The sequence below is a fragment of the Gallus gallus genome, chromosome 1 (genome assembly GCF_016699485.2).
Source record: "Gallus gallus isolate bGalGal1 chromosome 1, bGalGal1.mat.broiler.GRCg7b, whole genome shotgun sequence".
Taxonomy (NCBI): Eukaryota; Metazoa; Chordata; class Aves; order Galliformes; family Phasianidae; genus Gallus; species Gallus gallus.
This window is the reverse complement of record NC_052532.1, coordinates 87882349-87897283: the sequence shown is the minus strand read 5'-3', so window position 1 is coordinate 87897283 and position 14935 is coordinate 87882349. Positions and strand designations below refer to the sequence as shown.

The window sequence follows — 14935 nt, the reverse complement described above, 5'->3', positions numbered from 1 at the left end:
CTCGTAACACTCAGCCGCCAGTCCGGCGCGAGCCCTGTGTCCAATGGGAGGGATTTTGAGGCGGACTGACTGCCTAAGTAACCAATCACAGAGAAGAGAGCAGTGCACACCGCACTGTGAATGGCTGCTTCGTCTGGACTGACGTGAGCGGCACCCAATGGAAGGTTGGAAGCGGGGAGGGACGCGCGCAGTTTGAATCGGTGTGGGAGGAGCGGAGGTCGTCGGGGGGTGGCAGCGGGGTGTGAGGGGTTGCACTGCTCCGCGCAGTCTGGGGACGCTCGGGATCCCGCGTCATGGCATTGGATCTGGACGAACGGTTGCGGCGGAGCAATGCCCGCTTCCAGACGTCCATCCTCAGCATCTTGGAAAGGGTGAGGACCGCGCTGGGCGGTGTGTGCGTCCCGGCTGGCGGCCGGCCTGCCAGGCCGCGTTGCGGCGGGGGTGGGCGAGGCCCCACGGGCCGCGCTGTTGGCAGGAGGCGGTGGGGGTTCCTTGCAGACGTCGCTGCGCTGTCACGAGCTCTGACAGCTGCCCTCGGGAGGCTTCACCTCACAGCCATTTTGTGATAAAGATGCGGGAACTGCACGCTTGGGTGCAGGCACGCGTATGTTTATGCCGAGCGTTCACCCAGTTGATCTGGGTCACATTCTGGGGGCAGTGCTGGCCTTAAAGTCGAGGCAGCTTCTGCCCCACTGTTTTCATCCGGCCTCGGGCTGAGTGTTGTCATACATCGTGAGCTGCACAGCTGTGGTTGGTGGCTAATTCCAGACGGCGTTCAGGAGAATCCGTGTAGCGTTTACCACTTTAAGAACTCTTTGAATCCCCACTTTCTCCGTTTCTGGCTTATATTTCGAAATTAAATGGCTCATGTACATGCTTGAAATACATGTGTTTTTTTCTTGAAATAGTGTTTCCAGGTGCTGGCTTCTAACTTCCACCAATAAAACAACACACTGACAATAAAAGTCAAAGCAAAATTATGTAAACCATGTTTACGTACTAAAATTGTTTTTAATCATTTATCTATATTTAATCAGACTGGGAGAACAAATCATTGAGAGCAGCCCTGTAGAGAAAGACTTGGGGGGTCCCAATGGGTGAAAAGCTGGACATGAGCCAGTGGTGTGCTCTTGTAGCCCAGAAGGCCAATGGTATCTTGGGCTGCATCAGGAGAGCAGTGACAAGTAGGGAGAGGGAGGGGATTGTCCTCCCCCTGCTTTGCCCTTGTGAGGCCCCATCTGGAGTACTGCGTCCAGGCCTGGGGCCCCCAGCACAGAAAAGATCTGGAGCTGTTGTAGACAGTCCAGAACACTAAGCTGATCAGAGGCTGGAGCACCTCTCATATGAAGAAATGCTGAGAGAACTGGAGTTGTTTAGCTTGGAGAAGAGAAGGCTCTGGGGGAATCTCATTGAGGCCTTCCAGTATTTAGAGGGAGATTATAAACATGAGGGAAGTCAACTTTTTTACATGGGTAGACAGTGATAGGACAAAGGGGAATAGTTTAAAACTAAAAGAAGGGAGATACAGATTAGATGTCGGGGGAAATGTTCCACTCTGAGTGTGGTGAGGTGCTGGAACAAATTGCCCAGAGAGGTTGAGGATGCCCTACCCCACTAGGTGTTCAAGGCCAGGTTGGATGGGGCCCCGGGCAGCCTGGTCTGGTGGTTGATCTAGTGGTCAGCAACTCTGCCTGTGGCAGTGGGATTGGAGATAGATGATCTTTGATGTCCCTTCCAACCCAAGTCACTTTATGATTCTGTGTTTTGTTCTAATATTTAATTATGTTTTTATTTAGTATAATTATCCTTTTGAAGATGACTTCCTTATTTCCATGGAAACCCTCACTTATGACACACCTGAAGGTAAGAACTTCTTTCATCTTCAATATTTTATTTACATGCTGTGCGTTTAGACACAATGAAGTATGCAGCAGGAACTGCTGGCAGTTACATAATGGAAGAGATTTCAACAAATTCTGGCTGTTGTCTACTCAGGAACTGCATTTCGTCTGTGAACTTTGCTATGAGCACAGTAGTACCAGGAGGAATGGTTCACATGCAGTTTTTCAGTCTCTTGCATGCTGTTTTAGACAACAGGAAAACAGCAGTTAATATTTGAATGACTTGTAATGCCAGAATCAAAATGCTGAAGACTAAAACAAAGTAGTAGAGGCAGTAGCAGGAAGCTGGTAGGCATGATTGGGTTCTGTAGTTTCAGCTTTGCTTAGTATTCCTAAGGCTGCTGTAAGTTATACGTTTCAAGCGTGTCAGATGTCACGGTAGAACAGATAAGTAGTGTCTTTAATTTTTCACTGAATGTTCAAGTACTTAGCATAAATTTATATCATGTTATGCCATGTCATATGTTGCAGTGTTTCATTATAATTGTTAATCTGTTGTAGAGTGGCTAATACTTACGGAGAAGGGAAAGACCTGTAATTTAGTAGCTTGGTTACTGAGAGGTGAAATACTCTGCAGAACTTTATCCGTACTGAATTGTGGTTTATAACATGTAATTGACGTGTCAGTTCTTGTAGAGAACAACGTAGGCATGAAGTGCTACCACAGCTTCAAGCTCACTGTAATGGATGCACTGAGTGCTCAGCAGAGGCTGGGGTAGGGTGAAGACTACATGTACATACAGCACTGTAATAAACAGTCTTCGATTTGGAAAGGCCTTGGTTACAGTTTTAATTCAGAAGCGTCTATGCAATTGGTCTGTAATTATGGATTTCAGTACATAAAGCCTTTAGTAGGGCTTTAAACATCCTCAAATACCACGTTGTCTGCATGAACTAAATAAATCTTATTTACTGAAACAAACTAATGTGCTTTTTCATTGTACATTTCATAGTAGATGGTTTGTTAATGCTCTTTGGTTTTAGCTTAGTGTTGTTAGACTAGTGGGGTGGGTTTTTTTGTTGTTGTTGTTTTTTAAACCAACTTCTCAATTTTAACTTGAAATTGCATTGTTCTCTTGTTTTGTTTTCCTATAAGATTTGGTTTCAACCATTGTGTTGAAGATTGTTCAGATTTGATCATCTTGCTACTGCCACTCAATACAGATAAATAGTTTTATAAGAAATGCTGTGTTTGTATTAACGTTTCTTGTGATTTCTAGGACCAAAAGAGTGGGGAGATCTATCAACCAAGGAGGTTAGAAAACGATTTAAGGTACCTAATAATATAGTTCTACTACGTAGTCAGTATTTCTGTATCTCTTTCCTATATACCTATAGGAATAGATTCTAATTTTCTTGTGCCATTTAATACTTGCAAGAGGCATCAATCAATGACATCGATAACTACTTTAAAATAGGTTTCTAGGATGGATTGGTTAAGAATATCACATGAGATGGATGAAAGTAGGTGATTATATACTATTAGTAAAGATGGAAAACTGTTTTCTATTTATAGTGTTGTGGGCATGTCTTTTGTATATTTTTATTCTAAGTAGTGATGTTATACATACAGTCACTTCTTACTCTGTTTCCTGAACTCCTTCATAAGAGCATAAAAGAGCTTTATCAAAAGCCCAGTGTTTCTCACTAAATGTAAAAAGCCACCTTGCTGTGTAGTGTGCCTTATTACCTAACACAGAAACTGTTCTGAACCCCACAGTGCAAGGAGATGAGGGTGAAATTCAGTCTTGGGGCTTAAGAGTAGATTTAACGGAGAGAGAAATGTGGCTGTATTTCATGCGTATCACCCACTAAACATTGCAACAAGGGAATAGCTGCACAACTTTTCAGACTTAATCCATTAAGAGCTGTAAGAAGAATTCTATTTTAGCCCCTCATGTGGCCAAGGTAACTGTAGTATATGTTCTTATAGTGATTTTAACAGCAACAGTATGAAAGATCAGACATCTTTTACTGTGTATTCGTGGCTTTGCTGGAAAGGCCTTGCAGAAGCTGAGGGAAACTGAATGGTTATTTAGGAAGCACCTACTTGAAAGATATACTGAAGAAAATAAAGGCTTCAGTTGAAGCAACTTTACTATTCTAAGATTCTTCTGACATTTCTTTTTCCTGTTTCTAATTGCAGCATCATGCAAGAAGTCAAAGGACTGCAGGTAAAGTGCTTAAAATACAAACACTATTAAGTTCTACAAAGTCAAGACTCTTTTGGACAAGTTGGTCTGTTGATCAAAAACCCGTACTAATGCTTATGTTCATAAAGAGTCTGAAACCTAGATAAAACATTTAAAATGAGTAAATAAATTATGATTGACATTGCTATCATCACAACTTGATTAAAATAATGTCCTCTTATCAGTTATATAGACAGGCTTTTCTTGTATTGTTTAGCCTTTGTCAGATGTTAATTGAATCTGCAAAGCCTACCCTGAGTTAGTCAGGTGTCCGTGTGGAAGAATCTGGAATTCGCTAGCTTTTTGAAAGGAACGATGCAAGTAGTCATAGAAATATGTTAAAGGAATCTCATGAAGTTGCATGATGAGTGATCCAAAATTTAGCAGATTATTCTATGAGCTGACTGAATTAGGCTGCCTGCTGGAAATGTAGGTATTTCTTTATCGATCGAGTACCACGAGGGAATTTAAATCAAGTTGCACATGTTCTGTTGCTACTTAGTCTTTTGGTGTTATACTTCTCCCTTTACATTTGTTCTTAAAAGGAGCTGTATGTTCCAATAAAGTAGAAGTTTTTTTACAGGGGTAAATGACGGGGGGATGTTATGGTGTATATAGTACAGAAACTTCTATGGTGGATATGTGAAAACAACCCAATATTTCTCGCTCTCCTTGTAATTCTACCAACAATGTGTCTGTACAAAGTTCAGCTATATACCTTGAATCATTCTACAAAATTAAAATGTTGATCTGGGAAGCAAGGTTAATTATTGTATAGTTTGAATACTTCAAAGTATTTACAGGAGTCAATAATGTCTGTGCTTCAGTTAGACGTGAGATGTAATAAAATATAAATCCCTTGTGATATTTGACATCAGTTTATCTGGAAACAAATAGAGAAAAAGCTTCTGCACCAAGCAGAAGCTTCTTTAATCTCCATCTTGAGTTGGGTAAGTGTATTTGCTAAGTGCATATGTCATTTTCAGTCCTTAGGTCTGAATGAGTCTGTCTTATCCACCCAGTCATGAGAAGTCCCACTATAGTCTTAGTATCAGCACTGTCTTATAGTTGAAGATAAAGATCCTCTCTTTTGGGGAAGATCACATTTCTGTTACTTGTGCAGTAAGAATGTTAGGCAATAATTTTTAGATGTACTGTGCGCAAACTTCATTGTAGCTTGTGGATACCTTCATTGTGGATACTTTTGTAAATCTAACGAGGTGACAAGAGATTTAACATGGTTTTTTACAGCTATGTCAAAGCAGTTTTCAGTAATTTTATTAACAACAATATCTGGCTTAGAAGGTAATTATGAAATAAGCTTATACAGAAGTAAGATTTGTGTGAAGATAACTTCCTATGTGTGAGTCTAATGCTATGGATTTTACTTATACTGGTCAGTTTAAGTGCTAGTGTTCTAGTTTTTAATACAAAATAATACAGAAATTGAAATGTGAAAAGAGGAAATCCTGCTCCATGAGTTTTTACTGAAATATGGAATATCTTATACTCTATATTCTTTCTACTTCTTATGAAATAAATGGAGAAAAAAAAAAAAGATTGTTGAAGGACCTATCTGTAAATGAAGGCAGGCATGGCAGTTCTGGAAGGTTCCCTTGCAAGAAAAACAAAACGAAACAACAGAAAAAGAAACATTATAAACATGCTATAGAGTTTTCATGGAATTGCAGAATATCCCCAGCTGGAAAGGACCCCTAAGGATCACTGAGTCCAACTCCCAGCTCCACACAGGACCATCCAAAATTCAAACCCAGTGTCTGTGAGCACTGTCCAAACAGTTCTTGAACTTGGGAGCAGCTTGGGAGGTACTGCTAGTACTACTAAATCATTATTCACATTCTTCTTTAAATCTCATTCCTTAACTCCTTGACGTGTTGACAATTCATTGTGGAATATGTTCATATGCTTTTTTTTAATAATAATTTGAAAAGAACAATGAGCTCAACAGTGTAGCATGAATGAAAATAGTGGTAAAAGTATTAATAATATTTATCTTCACTCTTCTCTGTTTCCTCACAAGTTATTTATAAGCCTATAAATCATGTTTTTCAATTGGACTTGAAATAAAAATGTAATACACATGTAAAGCTTTATTGTAGGAAACAGTTTTCTGCAATGAAACCTCTTTAGTCAGTGTTACACAGTATGTGTTTAAAACATTTCCATGAAACTTGATTTGAGCAAAACTAAGTTTCATTTACTGTTTAAGATCAAACTGCAGGTGAAGAAAGCGATGCTGAGATAGTGTCAGTGAGAAGAAGATTTGAAGACATTCACTTCCAGGTAAAAATTTCTCGTATCTAATGTAGTAGAAAAATTTTATGTTTAATAGAAATAACTGAATGACTTGTATAGCTTGTATTGGCCTGAAGAGTTAATGCACTATCAGCAGATGACTTTCTGCATTGTGCACCTTAATGCATGTTTATAATCAGTAGTGCAAATTAGAAGCTTGTATTGTTCTCCATGACATTATTTATTGAAATAATTATGATGTTTGAGTATTACTACACCAGAGAAAACCATATGATGTACAGAACAGGCAACTCTGATAAAAGCTTTTGTAGGTATGCAAAAAGAATAACCAGACAAATCACAAAGTAAAAACACCTCTTAAATATGATTGTTCTTTTCAGGCAGTCTAATATAAAGAGGGAACATGATTTTAAAAAGTAAACCTGAAATAATGACTAGGGTAACAAAAGCAGAATAGAATCTTCTGCTGTTTTTTGCCAAAGCTATGCCACGGGTATCAGAAATACCCAGACTAGTTATGAAGAAAAGTACAGTGTGCATCTTGTGTGTGAAGCCATTCGAATCCTGTGTTCTGCTTGCTCACATACAGTTGCCAGAAAATTATTTACTTTTCTGTTTTGTTTAGCAAAAGTTCTAGACACTGACATGTCTTTTCAGTAATTAAAAAACACCTGTCATTTATCACCAAATCGCTCTCTAACTTCTCACTAGAACTGTTTTGCTGGTTTTTATGGGGCTTTTAGGGAATTGGTTTGTTTTTGTTGTTTTTTGTTTTGTTGTTGGGTGGGGTTTGGTTTTTTTCTTTTCAGTCAGTAGATTCCTTGGATCAAAAAACTATCTACTTATCTCTGTTTTGACATACAATTCCTTCTTGAGACTTTTTTTTTCTTTACATAAAACATACATTAAAAAAATGAGCTTCATGCACATTGAAGGTCCTCATCTGAATAACACCAGTTGGAAATAAAACTAAGCAACGTATTTGTGCTTTTCTGTGTCAATAACTTCTTTGTGTTTTAATCTTCTTTTTTTTCCCTTAAGAATCTGGATTTAGATGATGTGAAAGCGCGAGAAAAAGTACAGGTTCAAGTAGATGTGATAGTACAAGATAATGAAAGAAGAATTCCCAAATGGATTACGGTAACATATTTCTCCTGTTCTGTTAAAAGTTATTTGGTAATTAGAAAGACAGAATGATTCTGTAGCTATGTGTATCACAATGAATCTTAATATAACTTCTCTGCAGCTTGCTGCCTGTGTAAATATCACAGTATCTCAAATCTTCGATGGCAATGATTATAAAAAACTTAGCAGACAATATCCAAATACTTCTGAATTTCGTACTTGGTTCTTTTTACCCTGATGTGAATTGGTTTTCACTTCAGTAGATCTTCAGGAAAGCCTCAGTTTGAGGTTTTTAGGGGGGAAAAAAACTAAGATTTTGACTTTAATTCATTTACAGTACATGCTACAGCGTCTATTTCTTACCAGATATGCCAGAGACACATAGATCATCCATATAAATATACATGACTTCAGAATTTATATGTGGATGAGTGTGTGTGTGTGTGTGTTAACACATGGATATATATATATCCACATATAAATTTTCAAATCTGGGAAGAAGATTGAAATACACTATGTAATGTAGAGGCTGCAAAGATTATAATAACTTCCCAGGACTCTGAAGAAATCTTACTGAAGTCTTAAACTAGACTTTTTCCTCCTTTTATAATTTGACTGTACAGGACCTAGTATATTAAGGGGAGGGCAGGAGGAGTCATAAATAATACGATGGTGTTACTTTTAACATGCAAAAATCCAGAATTAATTTAGGATTCATGGGTTTTTTTTTTTACTTTTTTACTTTGTTCATTTTTCAGGTAGAACCTTCATCAAGTCATTTCACTTCACCAGTGCGAGAAATGATAGGTACAGCTATATCTTCTGGGTGTGGGTCAAATATGTTGCTTATTAAATATTACAAACTTCAACAGAAGTATGTTCAATTTAATGAAAGCATGACTATTTTGTTACTGCTTATGTTTGATTCAAGGATTGGCTTTGGATTTGCTGGTAGTCAAATCAGTATTTCAGTAGTAACACTTCCAGACTTGATCCTGGAAACTTTAGATAGAATTTTGATGTAAATATTTCAAGCCTGAAGAGTACAAAAAGCATGATTCTTATCATGCTTTACCTCAAGGGAAGCTGCACTGATACTAGTTAAACACAAAGATTTCAAGAAATACAAAAATACATTAAAATCTGTAGGATGAGGCTGTGCCTTCTGGACAGAAATTAGAGAGTGAAACAGTCTACCTCTACTCTATAATAAATGTATTTTCTGTCTATATATTAAGCTACTTACAAATTATTTGGTGTTTTTTTTTCTTTTCCCAATACCTCTCATTTCTGTCTTCTATAATCTGTTAATTCAATGTAATTAAGAAAAATCTTTTAATTTCTCCTAACCAATGGTATGTTAAAAACCCAGTTAGCTTGGAAAAAAGCTCAGTGATAGAAGAGCGTATCTGTACCACATGCAGTATTTTAAGTCATGTTACTGAAGTGTCTTAATTGTTGTTTTTCTGTTTTGAATAGGCCACCAAAGCAGTGTTTGCAGAAAGAAAGTAGAGTTGGCAAATGAATGTTCTTCTTCTGGCCCCCACCAGTTACAATCTTCTGGTGTACCTATGTTGCCAGATACAATAACTGTACCCAGGCATCGATCTTTTCAAGAAATGAATGAAACTGGCTATAATAGTACATTGGAAGAATATCAGTCTGCAGACGAAGGTTGTTCCTGGAGTAATGTAACACTTGCAGACTTGTATCCTAAAATGGTAGAGGTGCTGACAAAGCTTATTACAAAGGAAGCTCGGAAAAAAACCTCCAAATATGTGTTTGGACTCTATAAGTACAAAAGAGGGCATGCTAGAAGACCAAAACTCAGTATCACTGTAGAAAAAATAAGAAAATTCAGACCACTCAAATTGAAAAAAGCACTGCCCAGCATATGCAGCGGTAGTAAAGACATCCAGAATCAAACTTTTGGAAGTAATATAAATGAGAATAGTGGACTTCTTGATGATCCGTGTTTTATTGATAACTCTTCTGGTCTGGTACCATTTTCATACAGTGACACAAACGAAATGGAAATGGACTGCTCTGATTCAAGTTTAGATTATCATTTGGTATTTGGAAAGGACCAAAAACTTTCTGAACAGATTGCTATTCCTAATGCTTTGGCTAGAATGGGAGAGACTTTTCTAGCAGAAGATCAATTACAGACTACTGTCTCATTGAATAGTTCAAAATACAACAAAAGTGGATACTTGACTTACAAACATTCTTTGGAACCACCTTTTAGAACATCTTCTGCCAGTTCAGGGTCAGTGGCACTTCATCTGGTAAAAGAAGGTAAAACTCGAAAAAATGACTTTCCTTCTGATGACACATCACGTTTTTGCTCATCTACTTGTAGTATTATTAGCGATGGTAACACTTTTACACCTATCAAAGACTATTATCTTGCATCAGGTACATTGCTCATAAAACCTGAAAAAAAAATTTCTGAGAGGCAGAATTCTTTTCAACGCAGACACTCATTTTCTTCATTGTCTATGAAACAGAGTCCTTCAAAGACACCCCAGAAACACGAAGATGCGTTTGAGAAACTCTACTACAAACTGTGTTCCAGAGGAAGCCAAAAGCCTTTGACATTGACAAAACCACTTTCAAACTCACAGAAGCTTGAAGAGAAAGGAGGAATAATGAGGAATACTTTCAGTGATTCTGTGGGATCCAGTATACAGTATAACGTTGCATTTGAGAAGATTTATCAGCAGTTGTCTAGTGAGGTGGTTCCAAAAATTCCTGGTTTCCAAAGAGCTTCAAATTTAAGGAAATATGAAGGAATACAGATGTCAGAAACTGTAAATGCTCTTGTTAACTCACCTGTTCGATCGTTATATGCAATTCCCAGAGTTAAGAGACTAGGAAATTTTCAAAATGATCTTCTTTCTTCACCAGTAAAGCGACTGAAAAATATACCTGAACATTTTTTTTCAACCAAATGTCAGCAGATTTCTCACAAGAAATACGATGATCTTCAGACAGTTGGCATGGATTTTGTTAGCCTACACAAGGGCAGTAACACCAGATTTTTTAACAATCACAACTGTCATCATCAGGTATTTAAAGACATCGTGAAAATGATTGGTTTGCTGATACTGGGAGAAACACTTAAAAAACAGACCAGTACTGAAAGGTCTTCAGGCTAGTGACAGCATACTTCCAGCACTATTTGGTTGGTTTGGTTATTTTGTGAACTTGAGGAGATTTGTTTGCTAAACAAATATTAGTAAGTTGTTAAGCCTCCTGTGGGGAATTCCACTAAAAGATTTTCTCATGTTTTTAGCACACCGTGTCACTGGTTAAGATCATTTCAGACATTGACCTTGCTAATTAACATAGTGTCCTTCTGAAATGATTGTATTTTATTTGCTATATATATGGATAAAATGAAATTAAGCTTTATTGAGCTCTGCTGGAATTACTGAACTTGTTTTAAATCAAGACCTTATTGCCAAGCTCCTTGTTTCTTCTAAGGCAAATAGTGAAAAAATAACTTAAGTTTTTTTCCACTCATGTAGTAGGTTGATGCTTTATTTTCAGGACTCTGGGTTTCACGCTTCTTCAGATAAAACTTTTCTTGTTATTCCCGATGCTTCATTGAAAGGTTAGTTTCAGAGGCTATATGAATTACTGCTTTAGCAATCGCTTCTTTAAAGAGCATATCTCTGGATTTCCTCTACAAACACATATTCCTAGGTGACAGCTCTTCTTCCTCAGTAATAATTGCATATAGTTAAGTTTTACTTCAGTAAGTAAGGGATCTAAGTAGAAAAGCATTTCCTTATTTGCATGTTAATAGTAGATTAAGAATCTTTTCTGTAGGAGTTTTCCTAGTACAGGAAAGTATTGCTTATTATTTAGTGGTTTTCTCTTTTTCTTTGGTGGTGGTGGTTTTTACTTTTTACATGTAAATGTGTAAAATGGATAGTTTATTAATAACCACTTGAATAACCAAATGCTTTTGTTTGGATTCTTCAGCTGTACAAAAATCTGCACTTGCATTGTTGCATGGCTGTTGTTACTTGTGTAGGTGAATTTAATTACTGATCTGAAGAAGGCAACTTTTGGTGATTCAGAACAATAGAATTCAAACTCTAGACTGAAAAGCTGTATTAGTTTAAGATTCTAGATACTAATTTTATTGTCGTCTCCTAATAATCTGATTTCGGTTAAGGCATGTTTATAACATGACCTGAACTTTTTTTTTCCCAGCTTAGTAAAAATCACCAATACTTATTTTCTATACTTTGTTTTTATTGATCTTTGGTCATCAAATAACTAATTAAAGTGTAAGGGAAAAAATGCTATGGAAGATTTTATGAAATGTTGTCAACTACTGAACAAAGAGAAAATGGTAAAAGAAATGCATTTGTTTGCATCGGATTTTTTTTTTTGCCTTGTTTTATTTTCATTACTGATACATAATTTTGATAAGGATTTTGATTATTCCCATCTGTCTTATTTTACTTTCCTCGAATTTTAACTCACACTTTATCTATTCCTTTTTTTTTTTCCTTTTTTTTTTTTTCCTGGAATCATCTGTTTCTTCTGCTTTTATTTCTAATGGTCTTGATAAGGTAGTTTTTCAAAATGCTTATTCTTGAATGTATTTGAGACTTACAAGTATGGAGTATAACATGTTTTTGAAACCAAATTTTGCCACAACCTTTTTAACTATAATATTTCAATAAGGAAATTTGCTGATTTAAGTATACATATATATATATATATTACTGCCAGACTAGTATTTTAACCATGTACTACAGTGTTTGTGTTACTCTGCATAGTTCTTATCCTTTTCATAATATTATTTTTCATCACTAGAATCAGAGAATACAGATGTCTGCTCTAGTTGGCCTAGGACAATGCCACATTACAGCAGCCCTGGAAGTGGACTGAAATGCCCTCAAAAGTAAGTTCCTTTGGAGAAAAGAAATATCAGAAATTCTTGCTATTCTACTTCTATGTTAATGGTATGGAGGTTGTTGCTTAAATTAGTACTTGTAAAAGGAAAATGGGCACATGGATGCTTGAGAGAGCCCAAACTAATCAAACCTGTAGACTTCAACACAGGGAGGCAAGTGTTTGTGGAGAAAACTAGCCAGAAGCCAACATAGATGGTTAATGAAAACAAGATTGCCTAATTGAACAGCTACTCTAGTAGCTCATTTTGTGTTCATTATAGGGGTACTTATTATTTCAGCCATTGTGTAACTACAGAATTGTTTTGACTCAGGCTGTGTACCTGAGCTGACAAGTCTTCTCAGATCCTTAACTTCTGGAGAGTTCAGTGTATTATCATTCAAATAGACTCACTATTAGTAATAACAGTTTTCTCTGGAACAAGAAAGCTTCTTCCAGCACCCTGGTTACTGGCTATGACATCTATTTTCCATAGAAAATATGACTTCTGAAGGTTTCTCAGGTTTCTGATCTCATGGGTTTTTAATTACAAGCCAATTTAATAGGCAGCAGAATTAAAAAGCATTAGAAGTTCTCTAATAGTTTTGCTTCATTTTATAAAATAATTTTTAGATTTTCTGCCCGAAGGTTCCATTTGGCACCACAAAATGTGCTACCTTCCTGGACTCAAAGCCAATAAATAGTTTCACTATGCTTGAGATGATCCAACAGCTGATACAAAATTTTTCTGACAATATGGGAATAAAAAATTCAAAGGAAGACTGAACGTACTTCTAAACTATCTGTATGGAGAACATAATCAGAAAGACAGTTCATTATTTAGCAATTAGTAATTGTTCAGAAGAAAGAAAAGGTTTTTCTTTTGTTAGCATGCAAATAGAGAAGTTTCAGAAAGCATAGGAAATGAGAATGTCAAGAGTGCTTTCTTGTGAAGCCATCTGCATTAGAATCTATTTTTTCATTCATTTGCTGATTTGTAGCTAAACAAAATGTAGAGTGGCAAGATTCCTTAGGCCTGTGGTGTGAGATTCTTAGCCTTCCGTGGTTGTAACAAATATCCCAGGAGTGAAGCTCTTTAATGGCTTTGTAGCCCTCAGAATTTTTATGCCTAAACAGGTAGCAAAATGTTTCAATGAATGGTTGTGGAAAGGAAAGGAATATTCACTTCCCATTTAGAATTTGACTGCCTTTATCTAAAAACTGATTATGAAAAAGATGTTTCTGAAAAGAAAATATGTGGATGCTTTCCTATAACTACGTTGCTACACATTCATTAGTGTAAACCAAATTCATTTAAAATAGATGTTAAAAAGTTTCCCCTTCAACTGAGCACTCATTGGAAGGCTGCAAGGAGTCCTACTGCTGTTCACAGTTAAGGTGTTCAGATATCTTGCTTTAGTGATTTGTTTTTTTTCATTTTGTTCATTAAGTAGTCAGTAATTACAGTATTTTCATGTAACTTTCTTTGTTCTAAACAATTATTTTATATAGGGTATCCAGAAAACTAAGCTACACCGATGGGAAGGACCGAAATCCTAGCAATCCCTTAGACAACGTCCTGATCAAAACTCACCAAGGAGCCTTCATGGCATACAGAGAAAATGGCATTGTTTTATAGTTTTTACTTGTGGTTTGTTTGTTTTCTCATAAATCACAGATGTATTAATACAAGTCAAGTATTTTAAGGAAGAAATCCTTAGTAGACAGGAACATTACTGTAATACACAATTAATGCTGATTTATTCTTCCCTGTAACATAAATCTTCAGGAACTAACTCCAGCCTTCTTCCTACAGTGCCCTTCATAATTCTTGGGCTTCGTCAGGTGTTGCAAGGAACCAAGTTTCCTTTCTATACATTTATTTGAATTATATATTTAGCAGTATTTATATTAGAATGTGATTTGTATTACGTTTTTATCTGCTGATAAACTTTTATGATTCAGTTTTGATTTTAATCTTGATTCTTAATCTACTAGTATTAAGACCTTAACAAACTCAGCATCTACTGAATTCTGCCCCATTCCTGTTGTACAGACATGTCAATACGAAATGCCTGAAATAAACTTAAGCTAGGTAGTTATATTCCTCCACATCCTGTCAAAATTCTACCTGACATGCTGTTTATTCTCAATAAATACATGTTCTGAAGAAATACCTGCTTGTAGTGGAAATGCTGAATCGTGGCTTGAAACAGTGATGGAGAACCTGGAAGGAAGGCAAGGCAAAGCCAGGGGAGCTCAGGTGCATGCAGTGCACTCGAGTAACCAGAAGGGGTGGATCCTGGCTCCACCCCTTCCCAGACCTCTTTTAGGGCTTGGCAGTGGAGGCAAGGTTATCTTATCTGGAGATCCTTGTGTACCTGAGGCCTTCTGAAGGTAAGTAGCTTTTTTCCTTTATTTCTGTGCCCATGGCTGGTGTGTTTGAGCAAGTCTGACCTTGCTGCTCTGCTGTCATTGCTGTGCTTTCTATTGCATTACACTGCTTTAAAAATTTTATTTCAG

At 36.9% G+C, this 14935-nt stretch overlaps 1 protein-coding gene across 2 annotated transcripts; it reads left to right on the top strand.

Moving 5' to 3' along the window:
- Nucleotides 1-216: 216 nt before the first annotated feature.
- On the top strand, nt 217-14586 carry HJURP (Holliday junction recognition protein). 2 transcript variants are annotated; one of them, NM_001006255.3, is made up of 11 exons: nt 217-371; nt 1797-1863; nt 3122-3174; nt 4048-4075; nt 6324-6397; nt 7412-7510; nt 8254-8302; nt 8975-10566; nt 11051-11114; nt 12335-12422; nt 13925-14586. In NM_001006255.3, exons 1-11 carry the CDS (start codon nt 294-296, stop codon nt 14049-14051), a joined length of 2319 nt encoding a protein of 772 aa, NP_001006255.3. In that variant the 5' UTR covers nt 217-293; the 3' UTR covers nt 14052-14586. The 2 variants fall into 2 exon arrangements, with proteins under 2 accessions (NP_001006255.3, XP_046795963.1); XM_046940007.1 differs by lacking the exons at nt 11051-11114; nt 13925-14586.
- Nucleotides 14587-14935: the final 349 nt, after the last annotated feature.